Raw genomic sequence first — 21,881 nt, forward strand, 5'->3', positions numbered from 1 at the left:
ACTGAATCAGAACCTCATGACAATACACACTAGATCAGAACCTCATGAGAATACACACTTGATCAGAACCTCATGCGAAAGCACACTGGATCAGAACTTCGGGGGAATGAACTCTGGGTCAGAACCTCATGAGAAGGCACACTGGATCAGAACCTCATGACAAAACACACTGGGTCAGAATCTCATGAGAATACACACTGGATCAAAACCTCATGAGAATGCACACTGAATCAGAACCTCAAGAGAATGCACACTGGATCAGAACCTCAGGACAATACACACTGGGTCAGAATATCATGAGAATACACAATGGATCAGAACCTCATGAGAATACACACTGGATCAGAACCTCATGAGAATGATCACTGGATCAGAACCTCATGAGAAGGCACACTGGATCAGAACCTGATGACAATACACACTGGATCAGAACCTCACGAGAAGGCACACTGGATCAGAACCTCATCAGAATACACACTGGATCGAAACCTCATTTCTGCATTATTTTTAGTTTTAATCTCTGTCCTGTCTTTTTTTCACTCTATTTGGTCCTGGGTTTTTTTATTCATTTTTTTTTTTATCATTTCCATAATACCACGATATGTTGGGTTTTTTTTAAATGTAAATCCCTTATTTGATTTAGCCTTTATATATAAGTAATAAAAAAACCAATCATTGTTCACCAGTCAAAGAAAAAAAACTTGAATGAAGCACCCATGGTTATTTAAAAAAAAATCTACATATACGGATCTACATACCAAACCGTCATTTGTAACGAATTTACCATGCAGCATTAACTTCCGTGTTATTGAAAGGTAAAAAAAGCAAAGTAAACATTGAAAGTTAATTTTCCCTTCAAGATAATACTACACTTTAGATGTGCCAAAGGCCAAACATATAGTCCAATGGTACAATATTCAGAAGAAAGGTTTTCTTTTCTTTACATTTTAATTGCACACCTCCCCGGATAATTTACTGTCATCATGGGCTATTTACCAAAAAGTTAAGACTTTCCTTCAAACCTTTGTCAGTCTTTTGTGGACCGTCTTTTGTATGATACTATACATGTTCTTACTACTCAAGATGACAACAGTATGTGGTCTGTATACATGTCCAAAAATGCACTTCAAAATGTCAGAAGTGTAAAACACTTAAAGTGTTAAGTGTGTGTAATAAAACAATAGCCAGTGCCATTATTCACAGAAACAAACACCAGAATTACATTTGACTCTGTTCTCTGAGTTATTGTTGTGTATATATAATTTTTTTTCTTCTATTGTCCAAGTTAATGATGATCATTCCATACAATTCATATAGAATAATACACATGATACATGGCAAAATCAGTATCAGTCTGAGGGCAAATCAAGGTCCCAACAGGTCAGGAATAACCACTAATTGGTGGATTATACCTCAATTGACGTATAATCCACCAATTGACATATAATGGTATAGACCAATTGGTGTATAATTCTTTGTTTTTCAAAAGAAATTATTCTACCAAAATGGAGCATTGTTTTCTTAAAACCATATTATGGTATGAAAACTTGTCAAACATTCCTAGTTCAGTATAGTGACATAACATATTGCATTTCATCAATAATTGTATTTGCAGTTTCTTCTATTGTTATCTTGTTAATTCTTGATTGGCAAATTAACCTGTAATCACCTATCAATGGACATCATTACTGTCTGCAGTCATGTGATCATGAGTACAACTCCACAGGTGAATGAAGCTCTTTGTTAATACTTGACTTTCATTATCAAAAGTCAATCATGGTCAATAGTACAAATGTTTCAACAAAAGAATTGTCTTACACATGCATTCTCAAGAGATGCAACAGGCTTTGACAAAATGAAACTTTTGGAGGACTCAATAAGGGTCATAAAATAGGTTGCAAGTTGCAAAATTATGCTCCTATCTCACACTAGCATTTAATTACAAAAAGTTTGCATTATACGTCAATTGGTCTATACCAATATACCTCAATTGGTGGGTTTTACATCAATTGAGGTATAATCCACCAATTGGTGGTTATTCCTGACCTGCCCAAGGACTGCTTTTGGTCGAGAGGTGATACAGCATGCAATACAGATTTTGCCATGTATTATTCTGTTTATCATACATTTTAGTAGAACCAGAATCATGGGATATCTGTTTTTTTTTAAATTGTCTGAAAAGTTGTCAGAAAGTTTATGGGAAAAGGGGGGGGGGGGGGGGGGGGGGGGCAGTATATGGAGGAAAAAGAAGAAGATGTAATATACTGTATGTAAGCAAGAAAAGAACATTATGATTTTCCTTTATTTTTCCAGTTGATCGTCACTTGTTTTTGCTTATAGACTTCATTTGCTTAATATCCACATGGTACTGTCCCCTATAACCTTATTAGTATATATTACATTCTCATTATACTTCAGACACTGCATTTAAATGCATTCACTAACAATACTGTCCAATAAAATTGAGAATGGAAATGGGGAATGTGTCAAAGAGACAACAACCCGACCAAATAAAAAAACAACAGCAGAAGGTCAATGTAGCGAGAAATTCTGGCACCTGGAGGCGTCCTTCAGCTGGCCCCTAAACAAATATATACTAGTTCAGTGATAATGAACGCCATACTAATTTCCAAATTGTACACAAGAAACTTAAATTAAAATAATACAAGACTAACAAAGGCCAGAGGCTCCTGACTTGGGACAGGCACAAAAATGCAACAGGGTTAAACATGTTTGTGAGATCTCAACCCTCCCCCTATACCTCTAACCAATGTAGAAAAGTAAATGCATAACAATACGCACATTAAAATTCAGTTCAAGAGAAGTCTGAGTCTGATGTCAGAAGATGTAACCAAAGAAAATAAACAAAATGACAATAAAACATAAACTACAACAGACTACTAGCAGTTAACTGACATGCCAGCTCCAGACTTCAATTAAACTGACTGAAAGATTATGATTTCATCATATGAACATCAGGCACAATCCTTCCCGTTAGGGGTTTAGTATCATACCATCATAACATACATGACATATATGAGAAGAACATAACCCGTGTCATGCCAACAACTGTTTTTAGAACAAATGTGTTTAGTTCCAACGCAAAGACCTTATCAGTGACTCAATATTAATGCCAAAATATGCAATCTTTAATGACTTGACAACAGTATCGTAATTATATCCCTTCTTAATAAGTCTATTCAAAGGTTTTGTAAGTTTATGAGGTGAATACTGACACCTTTGTGCTTTATAAAGAATATTTCCATAAAAAATTGGATGTGAAATACCTGAACGTATAAGAAGTCTGCATGTTGAGCTATATTTACGAATGATGTCTTTATACCGATGATAAAATTTAGTAAATGTTATCATTTCAACGAAAATGCTATCATTTCAACGAAAATTAATATTTTTCCAAAAAATATTACCATATAACAGCATGACTGATTTATATCAAATAAATATCAAAAGATGTAGAAAGGTTTAAAGTTTTTTTGTTTTTTTGGTGATGATATTATTCATGATCATTTTAATTTTCTGACGAGGTTAACACCAAGAAAAAAATTCTCTGAAAGTTTGCTATGTATATAATTTTAACCAAATTAAAAAAGTATGACCAGTACGGGCAGTATTATATAACATCTTATTGTATCGATTTTATGAAAATCGGTAGTACATTGTAAAGTTGCTGGCCATGGGTAATAATTTTTCGAAAAAATTGCAATTTTAGTTGAAATGATAGGATATTTTTTTCCTATGCCAGCAAATACAGCAACTGGACGTCATATAGATCAAACATTGATGTCATTCGATTTATGACATCATGCCAGGTACAGTACCTGGCCAAAAGTATTTGTCACTTGCAACTTTTTGCTATACATGTATATTACACATAAATGTAGAAACACATTTTTTCAAAAAAATATTTTGAAGGCAGTTACATGCATGGTTGGATTTTAAGGATCAAAAAATAATTCCCATCAAAATACCACAAAAAGGATTTCATCTTTCTGAAACACAAAATGCATCTGTAACTTTTAAAAATTTATTGGATGTGTCATACATTGTACCTTAAACCTTTCCCAAATGCACAGGTTTTAGTCTTTACTCATACTCAGATGGGTATATATTGAGATGTAAATACAGCCATTTTTGTTTAAGGTTGATCATTATAACCTTTTAGCTAGTATAATGGATATGACGGTATTAACATCACACATTTTACTCTGAGTACAGACAAACCTGCAAATGGAAAAGTTTTAAGCCATGGCAGCTAAGGATCTAAAATATCCATTCATTTTAAAATCATAATTCACCTTTGTTTCTTCCAGAGAAATAAGCTTTGGATGTTATATCACTTTATTAGAAGATAAGTTATATAAACTAAGTTGATAATTTCCTTTGGCATCTAAGAAGTTTTTTCCCGTAATCCATACATATACGTTTTTCAAATTCTACTCAACAATTTTAATATGAATTACCAAAAATCAATGCTACATGTATGTCTTTGGTAAGGCATCCTTACAAACATGATACATCTAAAGATTGTTGAGTTTTAACAGATGAAATGAAATGATGAATTACATCTCTGCATAGTATGAATGTATTTTAATAGAGAGAAAAAATTCTTGGTATACCAAACAGTGCTGTGGCTGCGTGGCATACTATTAGATGCTACTGGTACATGTACCCTGCTTAATTTGGCACTGTTTTTGTTAAAATTAATTTATATTTATTCATTTCAGGTACATTTTGTAGAATGTGAATCTCTTACATGTGAATCCAATGATCTTTGATAATGTCCAGAATAAATATACAAGTAGGTGGACATCGAGACACAGTTTTAATTGCACTACAATCCTTCCAACAAAAAGAAACTCTATGTGATGTAACTATTATAACAAAAGATGGACACGTTAAAGGGCACTCAGTAATTCTGGCATCGGGTGCAAGTACAGTATTATGCAGTCAAGTATTCACACAAAGAAACAATGGTATGAATTCTATTGTCTATATCAACTGCCCTGAGTTCACAAGACAGGATGTAAATTCTGTATTACAATTTCTTTACCTAGGTGTAATTAACATAGATATAGGCCAGGTTCAAAGCTTTCTAGCTTTATGTTCAGCATGGCAACTACAGGTGGCTGCTTCAATGTTGGAATATTATTTGAAGCAAAACTGTATTGATCTATCTAGGCCATATATTTCAACCAATCAACCGTCTACAAACAACAGCCAATCAGGAGTCAATTTTAATGTTTCTGCATCACTAGGTGTAAAACCAAATTTGATTGATCCAAGACTAATAGGATCAACAAATGGAACTTCACAGCTGCAGAACACAAACTGTCACGTTCTAGTAGGAACAACAAAAGGAAGTTCTACACAGCTGCAGACTACAAACAGTCATTTTCTAGTAGGATCAACAAATGGAAGTTCTACACAGCTGCAAACTGCAAACAGTCATTTTAAACATTTAAATTCCAATGAAACAATGGTGGACAGAGGATCCTTTGCATATATAAAACCAAAGGTCGCTTCCTTAACAAACCCACTGTCTTATGATGGACCTTTGTCAACACAGATTCCTCAGGAATCGCCCCTCCTACTGAAGGATGGTTTACAGTCGGTTAACAGTAATCCTGAGACTCTGAATCAGTATGGTAAACCTTCAGTACTAGAGAAAGATGGTACCCATTTTAATACAAACAAACACTCTCAAGTACAGTCATTACTGGAGAAAGATGGTACCCGTCTCAAAACAAAAGGTCATTCACAAGTACAGTACAGTCACGGTGCTACAAATATATTTACAGATGTTTCTCGGATACAGACAGTTTGTCGCGAATCGGAACAATGTACTATACCTTCAGATATAAAAATTCCTCTAGGAGAACCTTTTTGTACTGAACAATTAAGCTCTAATGAATCAACTGTAAGTTCACCAAATTCACCCCTATTACAATTACAATGTGAAGAAGAAGAACCATTTGTGAACACGGATGAAGATGAATCATTTGTGAATATGAAAGACGATGAACCATTTGTAAACATGGATGAAGAACATTGTCCAGGATACTCTTCAAATTCACCATTAGTTCACTCAAAGGAAGATAAATGCCTAAAGGGAGATAACTGCATAGAAAATGAATTTGCTCTGAAGGAAATTATGCTACAGAAAAATGATATTCAAAAACAGGCACAGTCTACACTTAATCGGACTAGTTCTAGTCTTATTGGCGAACAATTTCAAATTGTTGAAAACCAGTTTATATCAAATCAGAAAGAGACAGTTAAAGTTACAGACGACTGGTATGAATCAAGTCACATCCTGGACCAGAAACCAGTCATTGATGCTTTACATACTTCAAATTCTAATCAGTATCAAGACCAGTTTATAGAAAATCCATATAGTTTAAATCACATCAAAGAGGAGGCTCAAGAAATTCCAGATCAAAACATGTATATTGTTGATGGGGGTGACCTAGCTTTTGTGTCAGACAATAACATAAATAGTATGAATCAAAAAGAGGGTAAAAATAACACAAAACTCGAAGACAACAATAAAAGACTAAAAGATGGAGAAAATGTACAGAAAAATCGCAAAAGAAAAATTATCAGAAAGGCTTCTAATGGTAAAAAAGAGGAATCTGTAAAGAGAAGAAAAACTAAAAAGAAAGTAGAAAAGGCTACCTGTAACCCTACTGAATCAGCTATCAAAACAGATGATACAAGTAAGATCTCCATGGAGTTAACTGATCATTCTGAAAACATTGATAAGATAGAGCAAACAAGTCCGATAAAGATAAGAAAACAGAAATGTAGAAAATGTGACTTTCGTTATACTTCTGGAGATCAATCTTATAAACAACACTGGCTGGAAAACCATCAAAACCAACAACAATGTGAACTTTGTGATTGGGTGGGACCATGGAAAAGAGATCTAGCTAAACATATGTACAGGAAACATAACGAAGCCGTAGCATGTCCTGACCGATATCCATTGCAGAAATGTACATTTCAGGTAAAATGTGTTAATAAGTATAACTAGAGGCTATAAAGAGCCTGTGTCGCTCACCTTGGTCTATGTGCATATTAAACAAAGGACACAAATGGATTCATGACAAAATTGTATTTTGGTGATGGTGATGTGTTTGAAGTTCTTACTTTACTGAACGATTTTGCTTCTTACAATTATATCTATCATGAACTTTGCCCATTAGTAACAGAGAACTATATTTGGTAAAAATTTACATAAATTTACCAAATTAATACAAATTGTTAAAAATTGACTATAAAGGGCAATAACTCCTTAAGGGGTCAATTGACCATTTAGGTCATGTTGACTTATTTGTAGATCTTACTTTGCTGAACATTATTGCTGTTTACAGTTTATCGCTATCTATAATAGTATTCAAGATAACCAAAAACGGCAAAATTTCTTTAAAATTACCAATTGGAGGGCAGCAACCCAACAACCAGTTGTCCAATTCATCTGAAAAATTCAGGGCAGATAGATATTGACTTGATTAACAATTCAACCTCGTGTCAGATTTGCTCTAGATGCTTTGGTTTCATAGTTATAAGCAAAAAACTGCATTTTACCCCTATGTTCTATTTTTAGCCGTGGCGGCCATCTTGGTGAATGGCCAGGTCATCGGACACATTTTTCAAACTAGATACCCCAAAGATGATTGTGGTCTAGTAGTTTCAGAGGAGAAGATTTTTGTAAAAGATTACTTTAATTAACGAAAAATGGTTAAAAATTGACTATAAAGGGTAATAAAACTTTTAAACGGGTCAACTGACCATTTTGGTCATGTTGACTTATTTGTAGATCTTACTTTGCTGAACATTATTGCTGTTTACAGTTTATCTCTAACTAAATTAATCCAAACTTGGCCACAATCATCTTTGGGGTATCTAGTTTAAAAAATGTGTGGCGTGACCTGGTCAACCAACCAAGATTGCCGCCAGGGCTAAAAATAGAACAAAGGGGTAAAATGCAGTTTTTGGCTTATAACTCAAAAACCAAAGCATTTTGAGGAAATCTGACATGGGGTAAAAATGTTTATCAGGTCAAGATCTATCTGCCCTGAAATTTTCAGATGAATCGGTCAATCGGTTGTTGGGTTGCTACCCCTGAATTGGTAATTTTCAGGAAATTTTGCTGTTTTTGGTTATTATCTTGAATATTATTATAGTAAGAGATAAACTGTAAACAGCAATAATGTTCAGCAAAGTAAGATCTACAAATAAGTCAACATGACCAAAATGGCCAGTTGACCCGTTTAGGAGTTATTGCCCTTTATAGTCAATTTTTAACCATTTTTCGTTAATTAAAGTAATCTTTTACAAAAATCTTCTCCTCTGAAACTACTTGGCCAAATTAATCCAAACTTGGCCACAATCATCTTTGGGGTATCTAGTTTAAAAAATGTGTGGCGTGACCTGGTCAACCAACCAAGATGGCCGCCACGGCTAAAAATAGAACAAAGGGGTAAAATGCAGTTTTTGGCTTATAACTCAAAAACCAAAGCATTTTGAGGAAATCTGACATGGGATAAAAATGTTTATCAGGTCAAGATCTATCTGCCCTGAAATTTTCAGATGAATCGGTCAATCAGTTGTTGGGTTGCTACCCCTGAATTGGTAATTTTGAGGAAATTTTGCTGTTTTTGGTTATTATCTTGAATATTATTATAGTAAGAGATAAACTGTAAACAGCAATAATGTTCAGCAAAGTAAGATCTACAAATAAGTCAACATGACCAAAATGGTCAGTTGACCCGTTTAGGAGTTATTGCCCTTTATAGTCAATTTTTAACCATTTTTCGTTAATTAGAGTAATCTTTTACAAAAATCTTCTCCTCTGAAACTACTTGGCCAAATTAATCCAAACTTGGCCACAATCATCTTTGGGGTATCTACTTTAAAAAATGTGTGGCGTGACCTGGTCAACCAACCAAGATGGCCGCCACGGCTAAAAATAGAACATAGGGGTAAAATGCAGTTTTTGGCTTATAACTCAAAAACCAAAGCATTTTGAGAAAATCTGACATGGAATAAAAATGTTTATCAGGTCAAGAACTATCTGCCCTGAAATTTTCAGATGAATCCGTCAATCGGTTGTTGGGTTGCTGCCCCTGAATTGGTAATTTTGAGGAAATTTTGCTGTTTTTGGTTATTATCTTGAATATTATTATAGATAGAGATAAATTGTAAACAGCAATAATGTTCAGCAAAGTAAGATCTACAAATAAGTCAACATGACCAAAATGGTCAGTTGACCCCTTTAGGAGTTATTGCCCTTTATAGTCAATCTTTAACTATTTTTCATAAATCTAAGTAATCTTTTACAAAATCTCCACTGAAACTACTAGGCCACAATCATCTTTGGGGTATCTAGTTTGAAAAATGTGTCCGATGACCTGGCCATTCAACCAAGATGGCCGCCACGGCTAAAAATAGAACATAGGGGTAAAATGCAGTTTTTTGCTTATAACTATGAAACCAAAGCATCTAGAGCAAATCTGACAAGAAGTTAAATTGTTAATCAAGTCAATATCCATCTGCCCTGAATTTTTCGGATGAATTGGACAACTGGTTGTTGGGTTGCTGCCGTCGTCGTTAACTTTTACAAAAATCTTCTCCTCTGAAACTACTGGGCCTAATGAAACCAAACTTGGCCACTATCATCTTTGGGGTAACTAGATACCCCAAAGATGATTGTGGCCTAGTAGTTTCAGTGGAGATTTTGTAAAAGATTACTTAGATTTATGAAAAATAGTTAAAGATTGACTATAAAGGGCAATAACTCCTAAAGGGGTCAACTGACCATTTTGGTCATGTTGACTTATTTGTAGATCTTACTTTGCTGAACATTATTGCTGTTTACAATTTATCTTTATCTATAATAATATTCAAGATAATAACCAAAAACAGCAAAATTTCCTCAAAATTACCAATTCAGGGGCAGCAACCCAACAACCGATTGACGGATTCATCTGAAAATTTCAGGGCAGATAGTTCTTGACCTGATAAACATTTTTATTCCATGTCAGATTTTCTCAAAATGCTTTGGTTTTTGAGTTATAAGCCAAAAACTGCATTTTACCCCTATGTTCTATTTTTAGCCGTGGCGGCCATCTTGGTTGGTTGACCAGGTCACGCCACACATTTTTTAAAGTAGATACCCCAAAGATGATTGTGGCCAAGTTTGGATTAATTTGGCCAAGTAGTTTCAGAGGAGAAGATTTTTGTAAAAGATTACTCTAATTAACGAAAAATGGTTAAAAATTGACTATAAAGGGCAATAACTCCTAAACGGGTCAACTGACCATTTTGGTCATGTTGACTTATTTGTAGATCTTACTTTGCTGAACATTATTGCTGTTTACAGTTTATCTCTTACTAGATAACCAAAGCATTTTGAGGAAATCTGACATGGGATAAAAATGTTTATCAGGTCAAGATCTATCTGCCCTGAAATTTTCAGATGAATCGGTCAATAGGTTGTTGGGTTGCTGCCCCTGAATTGGTAATTTTGAGGAAATTTTGCTGTTTTTGGTTATTATCTTGAATATTATTATAGATAGAGATTAACTGTAAACATCAATAATGTTCAGCAAAGTTGGATTTACAAATAAATCAACATGACCGAAATGTCAGTTGACCCCTTTAGGAGTTATTGCCCTTTATAGTCAATTTTTAACCATTTTTCGTAAATCTAAGTAATCTTTTACAAAAATCTCCACTGAAACTACTAGGCCACAATCATCTTTGGGGTATCTAGGTTGAAAAATGTGTCCGATGACCTGGCCATTCAACCAAGATGGCTGCCACGGCTAAAAATAGAACATAGGGGTAAAATGCAGTTTTGGGTTTATAACTATGAAACCAAAGCATTTAGAGCAAATCTGACAAGAAGTTAAATTGTTAATCAAGTCAATATCTATCTGTCCTTTTTCAGATGAATTGGACAACTGGTTGTTGGGTTGCTGCCCTCCAATTGGTAATTTTTAAAGAAATTTTGCTGTTTTTGGTATTCTTGAATACTATTATAGATAGCGATAAACTGTAAACAGCAATAATGTTCAGCAAAGTAAGATCTACAAATAAGTCAACATGACCTAAATGGTCAATTGACCCCTTAAGGAGTTATTGCCCTTTATAGTCAATTTTTAACAATTTTCATTAATTTGGTAAATTTATGTAAATTTTTACCAAATATAGTTCTCTGTTACTAATGGGCAAAGTTCATTATAGATATAATTGTAAGAAGCAAAATCGTTCAGTAAAGTAAGAACTTCAAACACATCATCATCACCAAAATACAATTTTGTCATGAATCCATTTGTGTCCTTTGTTTAATATGAACATAGACCAAGGTGAGCGACACAGGCTCTTTAGAGCCTCTAGTTGGTTATTATCTTGAATATTATAACAGATAGAGATAAACTGTAAACAGCAATAATGTTCAGCAAAGTAAGATTTACAAATAAGTCAACCGACCAAAATGGTCAGTTGACCCCTTTAGAAGTTATTGCTCTTTAAAGTCAATTTTTAACCATTATTCGTAAATTTTATATATCTTTTACAAAAATCTTCTCCTCTGAAACTACTAGGCCAGATTAATCCAAACTTGGCCACAATCATCTTTGGGGTATCTAGTTTAAAAAATGTGTGGCGTGACCCGCCAAACCAACCAAGATGGCCGCCATGGCTAAAAATAGAACATAGGGGTAAAATGCAGTTTTTGGCTAATAACTCAAAAACCAAAGCATTTAGGGCAAATCTGACACGGGTAAAATTATTTATCAGGTCAAGTTCTATCTGCCCTAAAATTTTCAGATGAATCAGAGAACCCGTTGTTGGGTTGCTGTCCCTGAATTGGTAATTTTAAGAAAATTTTGCTGTTTTTGGTTATTATCTTGAATATTATTATAGATAGAGTTAAACTGTAAACGGCCAAAATTTTCAGCAAAGTAAGATTTACAAATAAGTCAACATAAACAAAATGGTCAATTGACCCCCTAAGGAGTTATTGTCCTTTATAGTCAATTTTTAACAATTTTCATAAAATTTGTAAATTTTTACTACCGGTTACATTTTCCACAGAAACTACTGGGCCAAGGTCATTATAGATAGTGATAATTGTAAGCAGCAAGAATGTTCAGTAAAGTAAGATGTACAAACATATCACCATCACCAAAACACAATTTTGTCATGAATCCATATGCTTCCTTTGTTTAATATTCACATAGACCAAGGTGAGCGACACAGGCTCTTTAGAGCCTCTAGTTTAAACTAGATACCCCAATGATGATTGTGGCCAAGTTTGGTTTGATTTGGCCCAGTAGTTTCAGAGGAGAAGATTTTTGTAAAAGTTAACGACGACGGACGACGACGGACGACGATGGACGACGGACACCAGTGATGAGAAAAGCTCACTTGGCCCTTCGGGCCAGGTGAGCTAAAAAGATGTGGTATGAGTGCCAATGAGAAAACTCGCCATAAGAACCAATACATACATGTAGATATAAGAAGATGTGGTATGAGTGCTGATGAGACAACTCTCCTTCCAAGTCACAATTTATAAAGGTAAACCATGATATATCAATGTACGTTTTTTTTCACAGAGCCTTGCCTCACAAAGAACAGCAAACCATTATAGGTCAAAGTATGGTCTTACACACAGAGCCTTGGCACACACAAAACAGGGCCCCAAAAATGAGTAGTGTAAAACCACTCAACCAGGAATTTATGTAAAACCAAGACACATTGGAACATTTATAAATTCTTTTGTCTTCCTTGAACAGTCCTCATTAATTATCCTGAGTGTTGACAACATATGTGTGTATAAACATTACATGATTATAATGTAAATTGGATTTTTGTGTGAAAATGATATTATTTTTTTTTAACAGGGCTGCAATTATACAACTCTTTGTTTATTTATGTATATTCATGTCAGAGGGCATATTGGAAAGAAAGAGATACAAAGAATGTGTGAGATCTGTGGAGCATCGTTAGCTGGTGAGCATTCATTACAGCGACACATCAGATTACAACATTCAGGTTCAAAGGTCAAAACTTGCATCATTTGTCATAAGATATTTGAATGCAACATGGAATTACGGGTAAGTGCATCTTATGTTACCATGGGAACCAATGATAAGGATCCCATAGTAGACTGAATATAAATAAGATGTGGTATGTGTGCCAGTGAGGCAACCTTCATCTGAGTCAAAATGTATTAAAATTTTGCAATTATAGTGTTTCGAATTTACAAGAATGTTTTAATTTTCTGATTTCTGTATGAATTTTTCAATTTGATATTTTTATGGTTGAAAACAGCATAACAAATCATCGCTTTTTCCTTGGTTGCTATAAGAATCATTACATGTACAGTTGTTGCTAGGGTGCTTTCTTCCAGGTTATAAGTATAAATAGTGAGGGGGGAGGGGTCCTGATCCTGTAATCACTTGTTTAAAAACATGAAATCCAGAGGTCCAGAATTTAATAAAAAAAAATGAATCCTGACATGTAAATTTGTTTCATATATTAGTTTACTAATAGGTTCCATCCCAGTTCCATACTTTTACTTTTCATCTTATAGCTCCAAACATTTTGTTTTGACAAGTATCAGACTGAAAGGGTTTTAAATAGTTTTCATTTTTTACATAAATAAGGTCATTAGTTTTCTAGTTTGAATTGTTTTACATTGTCTTATCGGGGCCTTTTATAGCTGACTATGCGGTATGGGCTTTGCTCATTGTTGAAGGCCGTATGGTGACTTATAGTTGTTAATGTCTGTGTCATTTTGGTCTTTTGTCGTTAGTTGTCTCATTGGCAATCATACCACATCTTCTTTTTTATATTTAAGTTACCAGAATTGGGTTAGGTTGATAGGATTCATTATTTGTAGTATTTGTTTTATATTTGTTTGTATTTTGTAAACTTTTTAACTAAAGAAGTTTTGCGTAGCTCTTAAAACCCCAGAAAACTGATATGAACTTGAGGATATAAATACATTGGTATTAAAATGTCCTCATCTGGTTACACCTTACAATAGGTCAAAGTATGGCCTTGGAAACTGTTTGATGTTTTTTAAACATAAAAGTTCAATAAATTGAAACACACTTAGACTGGACCAGTAATATTTCTTTGTAAGTTTTTTTTTATCTAAGTTTCTCATATTTTGACACACTAAGATGAAATGGAATCCATCTTCCATACATTTCAGAAACATATGATATCTACACATGGAAGTCCATTTGTTTGTCACTTATGTCCTTACAAAACAGATTCATCTTTATTTCAGAAACATATGATATCTACACATGGAAGTCCATTTGTTTGCCACTTATGTCCTTACAAAACAGATTCATCTTTATTTCAGAAACATATGATATCTACACATGGAAGTCCATTTGTTTGCCACTTATGTCCTTCCAAAACAGATTCATCTTTATTTCAGAAACATATGATATCTACACATGGAAGTCCATTTGTTTGCCACTTATGTCCATACAAAACAGATTCATCTTTATTTCAGAAACATATGATATCTACACATGGAAGTCCATTTGTTTGCCACTTATGTCCTTACAAAACAGATTCATCTTTATTTCAGAAACATATGATATCTACACATGGAAGTCCATTTGTTTGCCACTTATGTCCTTACAAAACAGATTCATCTTTATTTCAGAAACATATGATATCTACACATGGAAGTCCATTTGTTTGCCACTTATGTCCTTACAAAACAGATTCATCTTTATTTCAGAAACATATGATATCTACACATGGAAGTCCATTTGTTTGCCACTTATGTCCTTCCAAAACAGATTCATCTTTATTTCAGAAACATATGATATCTACACATGGAAGTCCATTTGTTTGCCACTTATGTCCATACAAAACAGATTCATCTTTATTTCAGAAACATATGATATCTACACATGGAAGTCCATTTGTTTGCCACTTATGTCCTTACAAAACAGATTCATCTTTATTTCAGAAACATATGATATCTACACATGGAAGTCCATTTGTTTGCCACTTATGTCCTTACAAAACAGATTCATCTTTATTTCAGAAACATATGATATCTACACATGGAAGTCCATTTGTTTGCCACTTATGTCCTTACAAAACAGATTCATCTTTATTTCAGAAACATATGATATCTACACATGGAAGTCCATTTGTTTGCCACTTATGTCCTTACAAAACAGATTCATCTTTATTTCAGAAACATATGATATCTACACATGGAAGTCCATTTGTTTGCCACTTATGTCCTTACAAAACAGATTCATCTTTATTTCAGAAACATATGATATCTACACATGGAAGTCCATTTGTTTGCCACTTATGTCCTTACAAAACAGATTCATCTTTATTTCAGAAACATATGATATCTACACATGGAAGTCCATTTGTTTGCCACTTATGTCCTTACAAAACAGATTCATCTTTATTTCAGAAACATATGATATCTACACATGGAAGTCCATTTGTTTGCCACTTATGTCCTTACAAAACAGATTCATCTTTATTTCAGAAACATATGATATCTACACATGGAAGTCCATTTGTTTGCCACTTATGTCCTTACAAAACAGATTCATCTTTATTTCAGAAACATATGATATCTACACATGGAAGTCCATTTGTTTGCCACTTATGTCCTTACAAAACAGATTCATCTTTATTTCAGAAACATATGATATCTACACATGGAAGTCCATTTGTTTGCCACTTATGTCCTTACAAAACAGATTCATCTTTCCAATTGGATTTACATCTACACAAGAAACATGGAATTGAAATAAAACAGAAAAAGTAAGTCACATTTATTATACGACCGCAAATTTTTTTTTAAGATAGTACATGTATTGTGGTATGATGTCATCATTGTCTGTGTCGTCCGAAGACACATTTGTTGTCGGGCCAATAACTTTAGTAAAAGTTAAATCACAATCCAAATTCAGACGGTAACAAGCTTGAATATTTGATCAAAATTTCATTATTTGCCCCAACTGTTCAGGGTTCAATCTCTGTGGTCGTATCAGACTGCACTCAACGAAACATTTTATGTAAAAATAATAGAAAAATAATTGAAAGAAATATTGTGAATTATGACATGAGAGTGCCTCTTACGTAGTCAGGTAAAACTTTCTACAGTATTTGTAAAATGTCTCTGTGGATTGTTAAGCATGCAGCATTTGGGAGAAAAGACTGTTCTGTTAGGGTTAGAATAATGGGCCGTTTGGGATGACATGTTTTCATGTGGACTGGTATCTTGTGAACTAGCATATTAACATGCCAGTCTAGTAAAAAGTAGAGTTCTGTATTCATTTCTGGTTAGCATAATTATTCTTGTCTTGGGTATGCCATTGTTCTGCCACTGGATGTGATGGGGGAACCATGCATATGGATGACCCTCATACAAAAATGTTTATATTTTTCTTTTATTGACCTTATATTGTATATGTCTGTCTTAGTTCAATCTCTTTAAATTGATATCATATATTGTTGTGTGTTTTAGTTTAGTCAGTTTTAATTGATATTATATTTTCTTTTTTAGGTTGGTTTGTGACCAATGTGATTTTTATTGCTTCAAAACAAAGCAGCTAAATAACCACAAGTTGATACACAATACCAGTACATTAGAATGTATGTAATTTTAAAATGCACACACACACAGTACATAAACATGTGTGTAATAGATACACACATAGTACATTGAACATGTGTGTAATTGATACACACACAGTACATAAACATGTGTGTAATTGGTACACACACAGTACATAAACATGTGTGTAATTAATACACACACAGTACATTGAACATTTGTGTTATTGATACACACACACAGTCCATACATATGTGTGTAAATAATACACATTTTGTTTGTGGTCCTCATTTTCATCATTGACAGAATGCTTTCAAAATGTAAATATTGATCTACACATAAACAGTACATATATTATTGATCCTCACTAACTGTGAATTGACATAAAAAAGAAGATGTGGTATGATTGCAAATGAGACAACTCTCCACAAGAGATCAAATGACACTGCAATTTAAAACTATAGGTCACCATAAAACCTTTAACAATGAGCAAAGCCCACACCGCATAGTCAGCCAAAAAAGCTATGAAATTAAAATGTCAAACATGTGTATTATTGAAAATTTTACCTTTATATATATACCATATTTCTTCATAAACTATCAAAGTTAAAAAAAATCAAAAAGGGAAGATTTATAGGATTTTATGATCACTAACAGGAAATAATTTGAGATACAAAAGATTTACTTTATGAAAATGTTTCAAATTGTTGAGCACAATAATTCAGCAATCTTTATTATGATATGATTGGCACCTTAACACAAGTATAGTGGATCAATTTTATTTGGTTAATACATGAAAGGATCTCTAGCTTTAATTTGATATTTTTAGATACCGGTTGAAATAAAATGCTGAACGCAATTTGACGGATCAGATGAATATGGCCTTCAACAATTTGCAAAACCCATACCACATAGTCAGCAATGAAAGGCCCCAAAAATGTAACTTTGAAAGAGTATTGAAACCCCATTCTTTTTAATGGCCAGCTGGGTTAAGAAGAACATTAAAAAATTTCAAGTTGCATGAAAAAGTTTTCTAACAGAATTATACATATTCTTATAGGGAATTGATGACTAGAAATTCATCTTTTTTTGTTTTTGCAGTGGAACAGTACAAATGTTCCCAATGTGAGAAGACATGTAAAACTAGTTCTGGTCTGCGTCAACACATACATACTGTGCATTCAGGTCAGTAGATAGATTTTACGATTTGAGTTTTGGTGTTTTAAACCGCATGTAGGTTATTTAGTGGAAGTGAGTTTTATTGGTGAAGGAAGCTTGTATACCAGTAGAAAACCACTGACCTTCAATAGGAAAACTGACAATCCTAGTCAATTAAGATTGGAGTTGAGTTCACCTGCAGAAGCGAGGTTGGAACTCCCAACCTCAGTGTTGACTGGCTAGTGATTACAGTAGTAACTACTTAGACCACTCTACCACTGAGGCTCCTAGATTTACGACTTTAAGTTGATAAAGTATTGAAAGTATGCAGAATTTTTATGTTTGGATATAAAAAGAAAAAAGTATATGTCAATGAAACATCCAACCAACAACACTAAAATGTAACAAGAGGTCATTTATCAAAAGACAATTGTCTTCAGGATTTTCACTTGCCACAAAAACTGATCTTCAATAATAGACAATTGTCTTCATGGCTTCAACTTGCCACAACAACTCAACTCACTGAGGGGTTCAGGGAAGATTAGTTTGTTGTAACTTACTGATTTTACCCTCTCTAAATACAGAATTTATTATTATTATTATATTATTATACTGAAATACAAATTTACCAAAATTCATTAAAATTGGTATTCATAGATATAAAAGAATCCACAGTAAAATGTCAGTAAATAGAAATGTTCAAATTGTACATTGACATATTTTTAATACTGAATGGTTTATATTTGTAGCAAAAAGATATAAATGCACACTTTGTGATTATGAAGGGAAAACCAACATGGCTTTAAAAAGACACATGGCAAACAGACATTCTGTGAGTATTATCTAATGTCAGCTGAATTTTGACTACTGAATTATGAAAATGAGGTCAAGGTCAGATGACACCTGCTAGTTGGACAGGTACAACTTACAATCATTCCATACACCAAATATATTAAACATATTGCTTATAAATAGTATCTTATATATTGACTTGACAACAAAATCTTAACCTTGTTCTCAGATCAATGAAATGTGGTGGAGGTAAAAAAAAATGTCTGTTGGGCATGAGGACTTAGCAAGGTTCACTCAAACTTAACATAGTTATCTTATTACTGCAAAAGCTCATAATAAGAAAGAAAATAACATTACAATAAATCTAAGTCACTAACCTTGAAAATGAGGTCAAGGACAATGGCAGGAGCGGATCCAGTCATTTAAAAAAAAGGTGGGTCCAACTATATATCCCCATTTAAATGCATCTCAAAAAGGGGGTTTCCAACCCCAGGAACCCTTCTACTGAATGGACACATGACAGACAAAAATTTCATAACATAAGGCATCTATATACAATGTATGAAGCATCCAAGTCTTTCACCTTCTAAAATATTAAGCTTTTAAAAAGTTAGCAAGCACCAAATCACTATCCCTATGTCAAACTTTCTGCCACAGAAATTGCAGCCTTGACAATAACCTCACAATTTGTAAATCCAAGCTGTAGCCATAATCTTATGGGAAGAACTGCTCAACTCCTCCCCTCCTTAGCAAAAGTATGCTGAAGCTCTCCTCCAGGTGCGGAAGTTTCTCGCTGCATTGAAGACCATTGGTGGCCATCAGCTGTTGTCTTATCTTTGGTCGGGTTGTTGTCTCTGACACATTCTCCATTTCCATTCTCAATTTTACAATTTATAAAAATGATTGTGTTACTGTAACATCATATATCACAGAAACTGTTTTATTAGGGTTGAACTTATTTTGCCTGTATGCAACTCCTAATAGCATCATGTATATTTACAAAGTAAAAATAACCTGAATTTTACAGTTGAGTAAGTTTAATGTTGCTTTTATTGTCGAGCCTTCGACTTTAGTTGAAAAAGCGAGACTAAGCAATCCTACATTCTGTAGGTGTCGTCCACAAATATTCACTCTGTGGTTTAAGTTTTTAAAATTTTAATAACTTTGTTAAACCTTACTGGATTTGTACCAATTTTAAACAGAAGCTTGTTTATTATCATAAGATAGTATCCAGAAGTTAATTCTGTGAAAATAAAATTCTATTTTTTCCGTATTTTACTTATTTGTGCACTTAGTTTTTCTGCGGGAAAACATTATATTCGCTATGTGGTTAAAGTTTTAAAAATTTTAATTACTTTCTTAAACTATCCTGGATTTCTATCAAACTTGGACAGAAGCTTGTTTATGATCATAAGATAGTATCCAGAAGTAAATTTTGTGAAAATAAAATTCTATTTTTTCTGTATTTTACTTATAAATGGACTTAGTTTTTCTGCGGGAAAACATTACATTCACTCTGTGGTTAAAGTTATTAAAATTTAAATAACTTTCTTAAATGATCCTTGGTTTGTACCAAACTTGGACAGAAGCTTGTTTATAATTATTAGATAGCATCCAGAAGTAAATTTTTGTAAACAATAAATCCATTTTTTCCGTATTTTACTTTAAATGGGCTTAGATTTTCTGCCAGGAAACAACACATTCACTTTGTGGTTAAATTTTTAAAAATTTTGATAACTTTCTTATTTCTGTTTTTAATTTGTACCAAACTTGGACAGAAGCTTGTTTATGATCAAAAGCTAGTATCTAGAAGGAATCTTTTTGAATATTTGCACCTGTGTATCTGTATTTTACTTATAAATGGACTTAGTTTTTCTTCCAGTTAACATTACATCCATATAGTTAAAGTTTTTAAAACATTTATTAGATTCATAAGCTATCCTGGATTTGTTCTAAACTTGGACAGAAGATTTTTACAATCAAAAGATAGTATCAAGCGGAATATTTTTATTGATTTTTTCCCCTCATGTTTGTTGAGCCTGCAATTTACAGCAAAAGTAGGCGAGACACTGGGTTCCGCGGAACCCTTACAAATTTTTGTTACATTGTAAATACTTGTTCTTTTATAGGACGAAAAACCATTCAGTTGCCATTTATGTTCATACAGATGTAAAGTCAGAGAGAATGTTCATAAACACTTGAAACATGCTCACAAACTCAAAGTTGTCACTAGAGTGTCAATGTTTAATAACATGATCAAAACTGGCATAGGGTTTGATCAGATTAAGGAGATGGACAAAAATGGGGCACCTCTGTTGATAATGGAACCTGAAGGAAATATCATGGAAGCAATAGAAACTCAGGGTAACCAGGATGATTTGGACACAGAAGAATCAATGGCAGGGATAGAGTCAAAATCAATTGTTACCATGAGAATGATTGACATGGAAAGTGAAATCAGTTAAAAATTAGCAATATAGAGTAGAACATAAAAATGGAGCACATCCATGAAAAAGGACCCTGAAGGAAATAGTGTGGAAGCACTTGAAACTTAGAATAACCAGAAAAACTTGGACATAGAAGGTACACAGAATATACAATGACAGGGATACAGTCAAGTCAATTGTTACCATTGGAAAGTAAATCCAGTTGGTAACAACCACATCAAAGATGATTTCAGTGATAGGGGAAGTGATACCTGTTCTAAAATAGGAAATATAGAGATATTCAAAAGTAAAGATATTGTCAAATAAACAGTAGCAAACAATTGTAACTATGGAGATGTGGATAATAATGGTAACCAGAACATCACATATAAATCCAATTACAAGGCAGAGTGAAACCATTTTTTTTTTAAATTTGAATAAAGAAATACTTTAATTTGATTGTAAAAATTGATAGATACATTTTCAAAAGTATTATGTGTTATGATTGGCTATGAGACAACGATCCACAAGAAACCAAATGACATTGATGTAAACACCTATAACCTTATGGCCTTCAACAATAAACATATAAAACATGTATTTTAAAACATACACACACTAGATTTCCTTTCCACTACACAATACATAACTTTTTAGCACAAAATAGTGACTATTTCGAGATAATACAATTGGAACATAAAAACTTAAGAAAGAAGGTTTATTCAAATTTTATTTTATTTTAAATCTGTTTTTGCATAGTTTCATTTTTACATCTATATATATCATGCTTACAAAAATAAACTACATAAAAGTATAAACTAAAATTATACAACCATAGTATTCAATAATAG

The 21,881-nt window shown here is 33.3% G+C and overlaps 1 protein-coding gene across 3 annotated transcripts; it reads left to right on the forward strand.

The window, feature by feature from the left end:
• Nucleotides 1–764: 764 nt before the first annotated feature.
• On the forward strand, nt 765–21,443 carry LOC134690744 (myoneurin-like). Of its 3 annotated transcripts, none has more exons than XM_063550797.1 (8): nt 765–815; nt 4,746–7,027; nt 12,933–13,145; nt 15,734–15,858; nt 16,604–16,692; nt 17,756–17,839; nt 18,562–18,644; nt 20,734–21,443. In XM_063550797.1, the coding sequence occupies exons 2-8, from the start codon at nt 4,799–4,801 to the stop codon at nt 21,067–21,069; spliced, it is 3,159 nt and encodes a 1,052-aa protein (XP_063406867.1). In that variant the 5' UTR covers nt 765–815; nt 4,746–4,798; the 3' UTR covers nt 21,070–21,443. The 3 variants fall into 3 exon arrangements, with proteins under 3 accessions (XP_063406867.1, XP_063406866.1, XP_063406868.1); XM_063550796.1 differs by having other exon boundaries at nt 800–908; XM_063550798.1 differs by having other exon boundaries at nt 810–928.
• Nucleotides 21,444–21,881: the final 438 nt, after the last annotated feature.

Source organism: Mytilus trossulus, chromosome 11 (assembly GCF_036588685.1).
Source record: "Mytilus trossulus isolate FHL-02 chromosome 11, PNRI_Mtr1.1.1.hap1, whole genome shotgun sequence".
NCBI classification, from domain to species: Eukaryota; Metazoa; Mollusca; class Bivalvia; order Mytilida; family Mytilidae; genus Mytilus; species Mytilus trossulus.

Excerpts from the sequence above, each read along its gene's own strand:
- LOC134690744 (XM_063550797.1), top strand. The coding sequence starts at position 4,799 with ATGTCCAGAATAAATATACAAGTAGGTGGACATCGAGACACAGTTTTA. Across the intron at positions 7,028-12,932 it reads TGCAGAAATGTACATTTCAG|GGCTGCAATTATACAACTCT; the intron begins GTAAAATGTGTT and ends TTTTTTTAACAG. Across the intron at positions 13,146-15,733 it reads AATGCAACATGGAATTACGG|AAACATATGATATCTACACA; the intron begins GTAAGTGCATCT and ends TCTTTATTTCAG.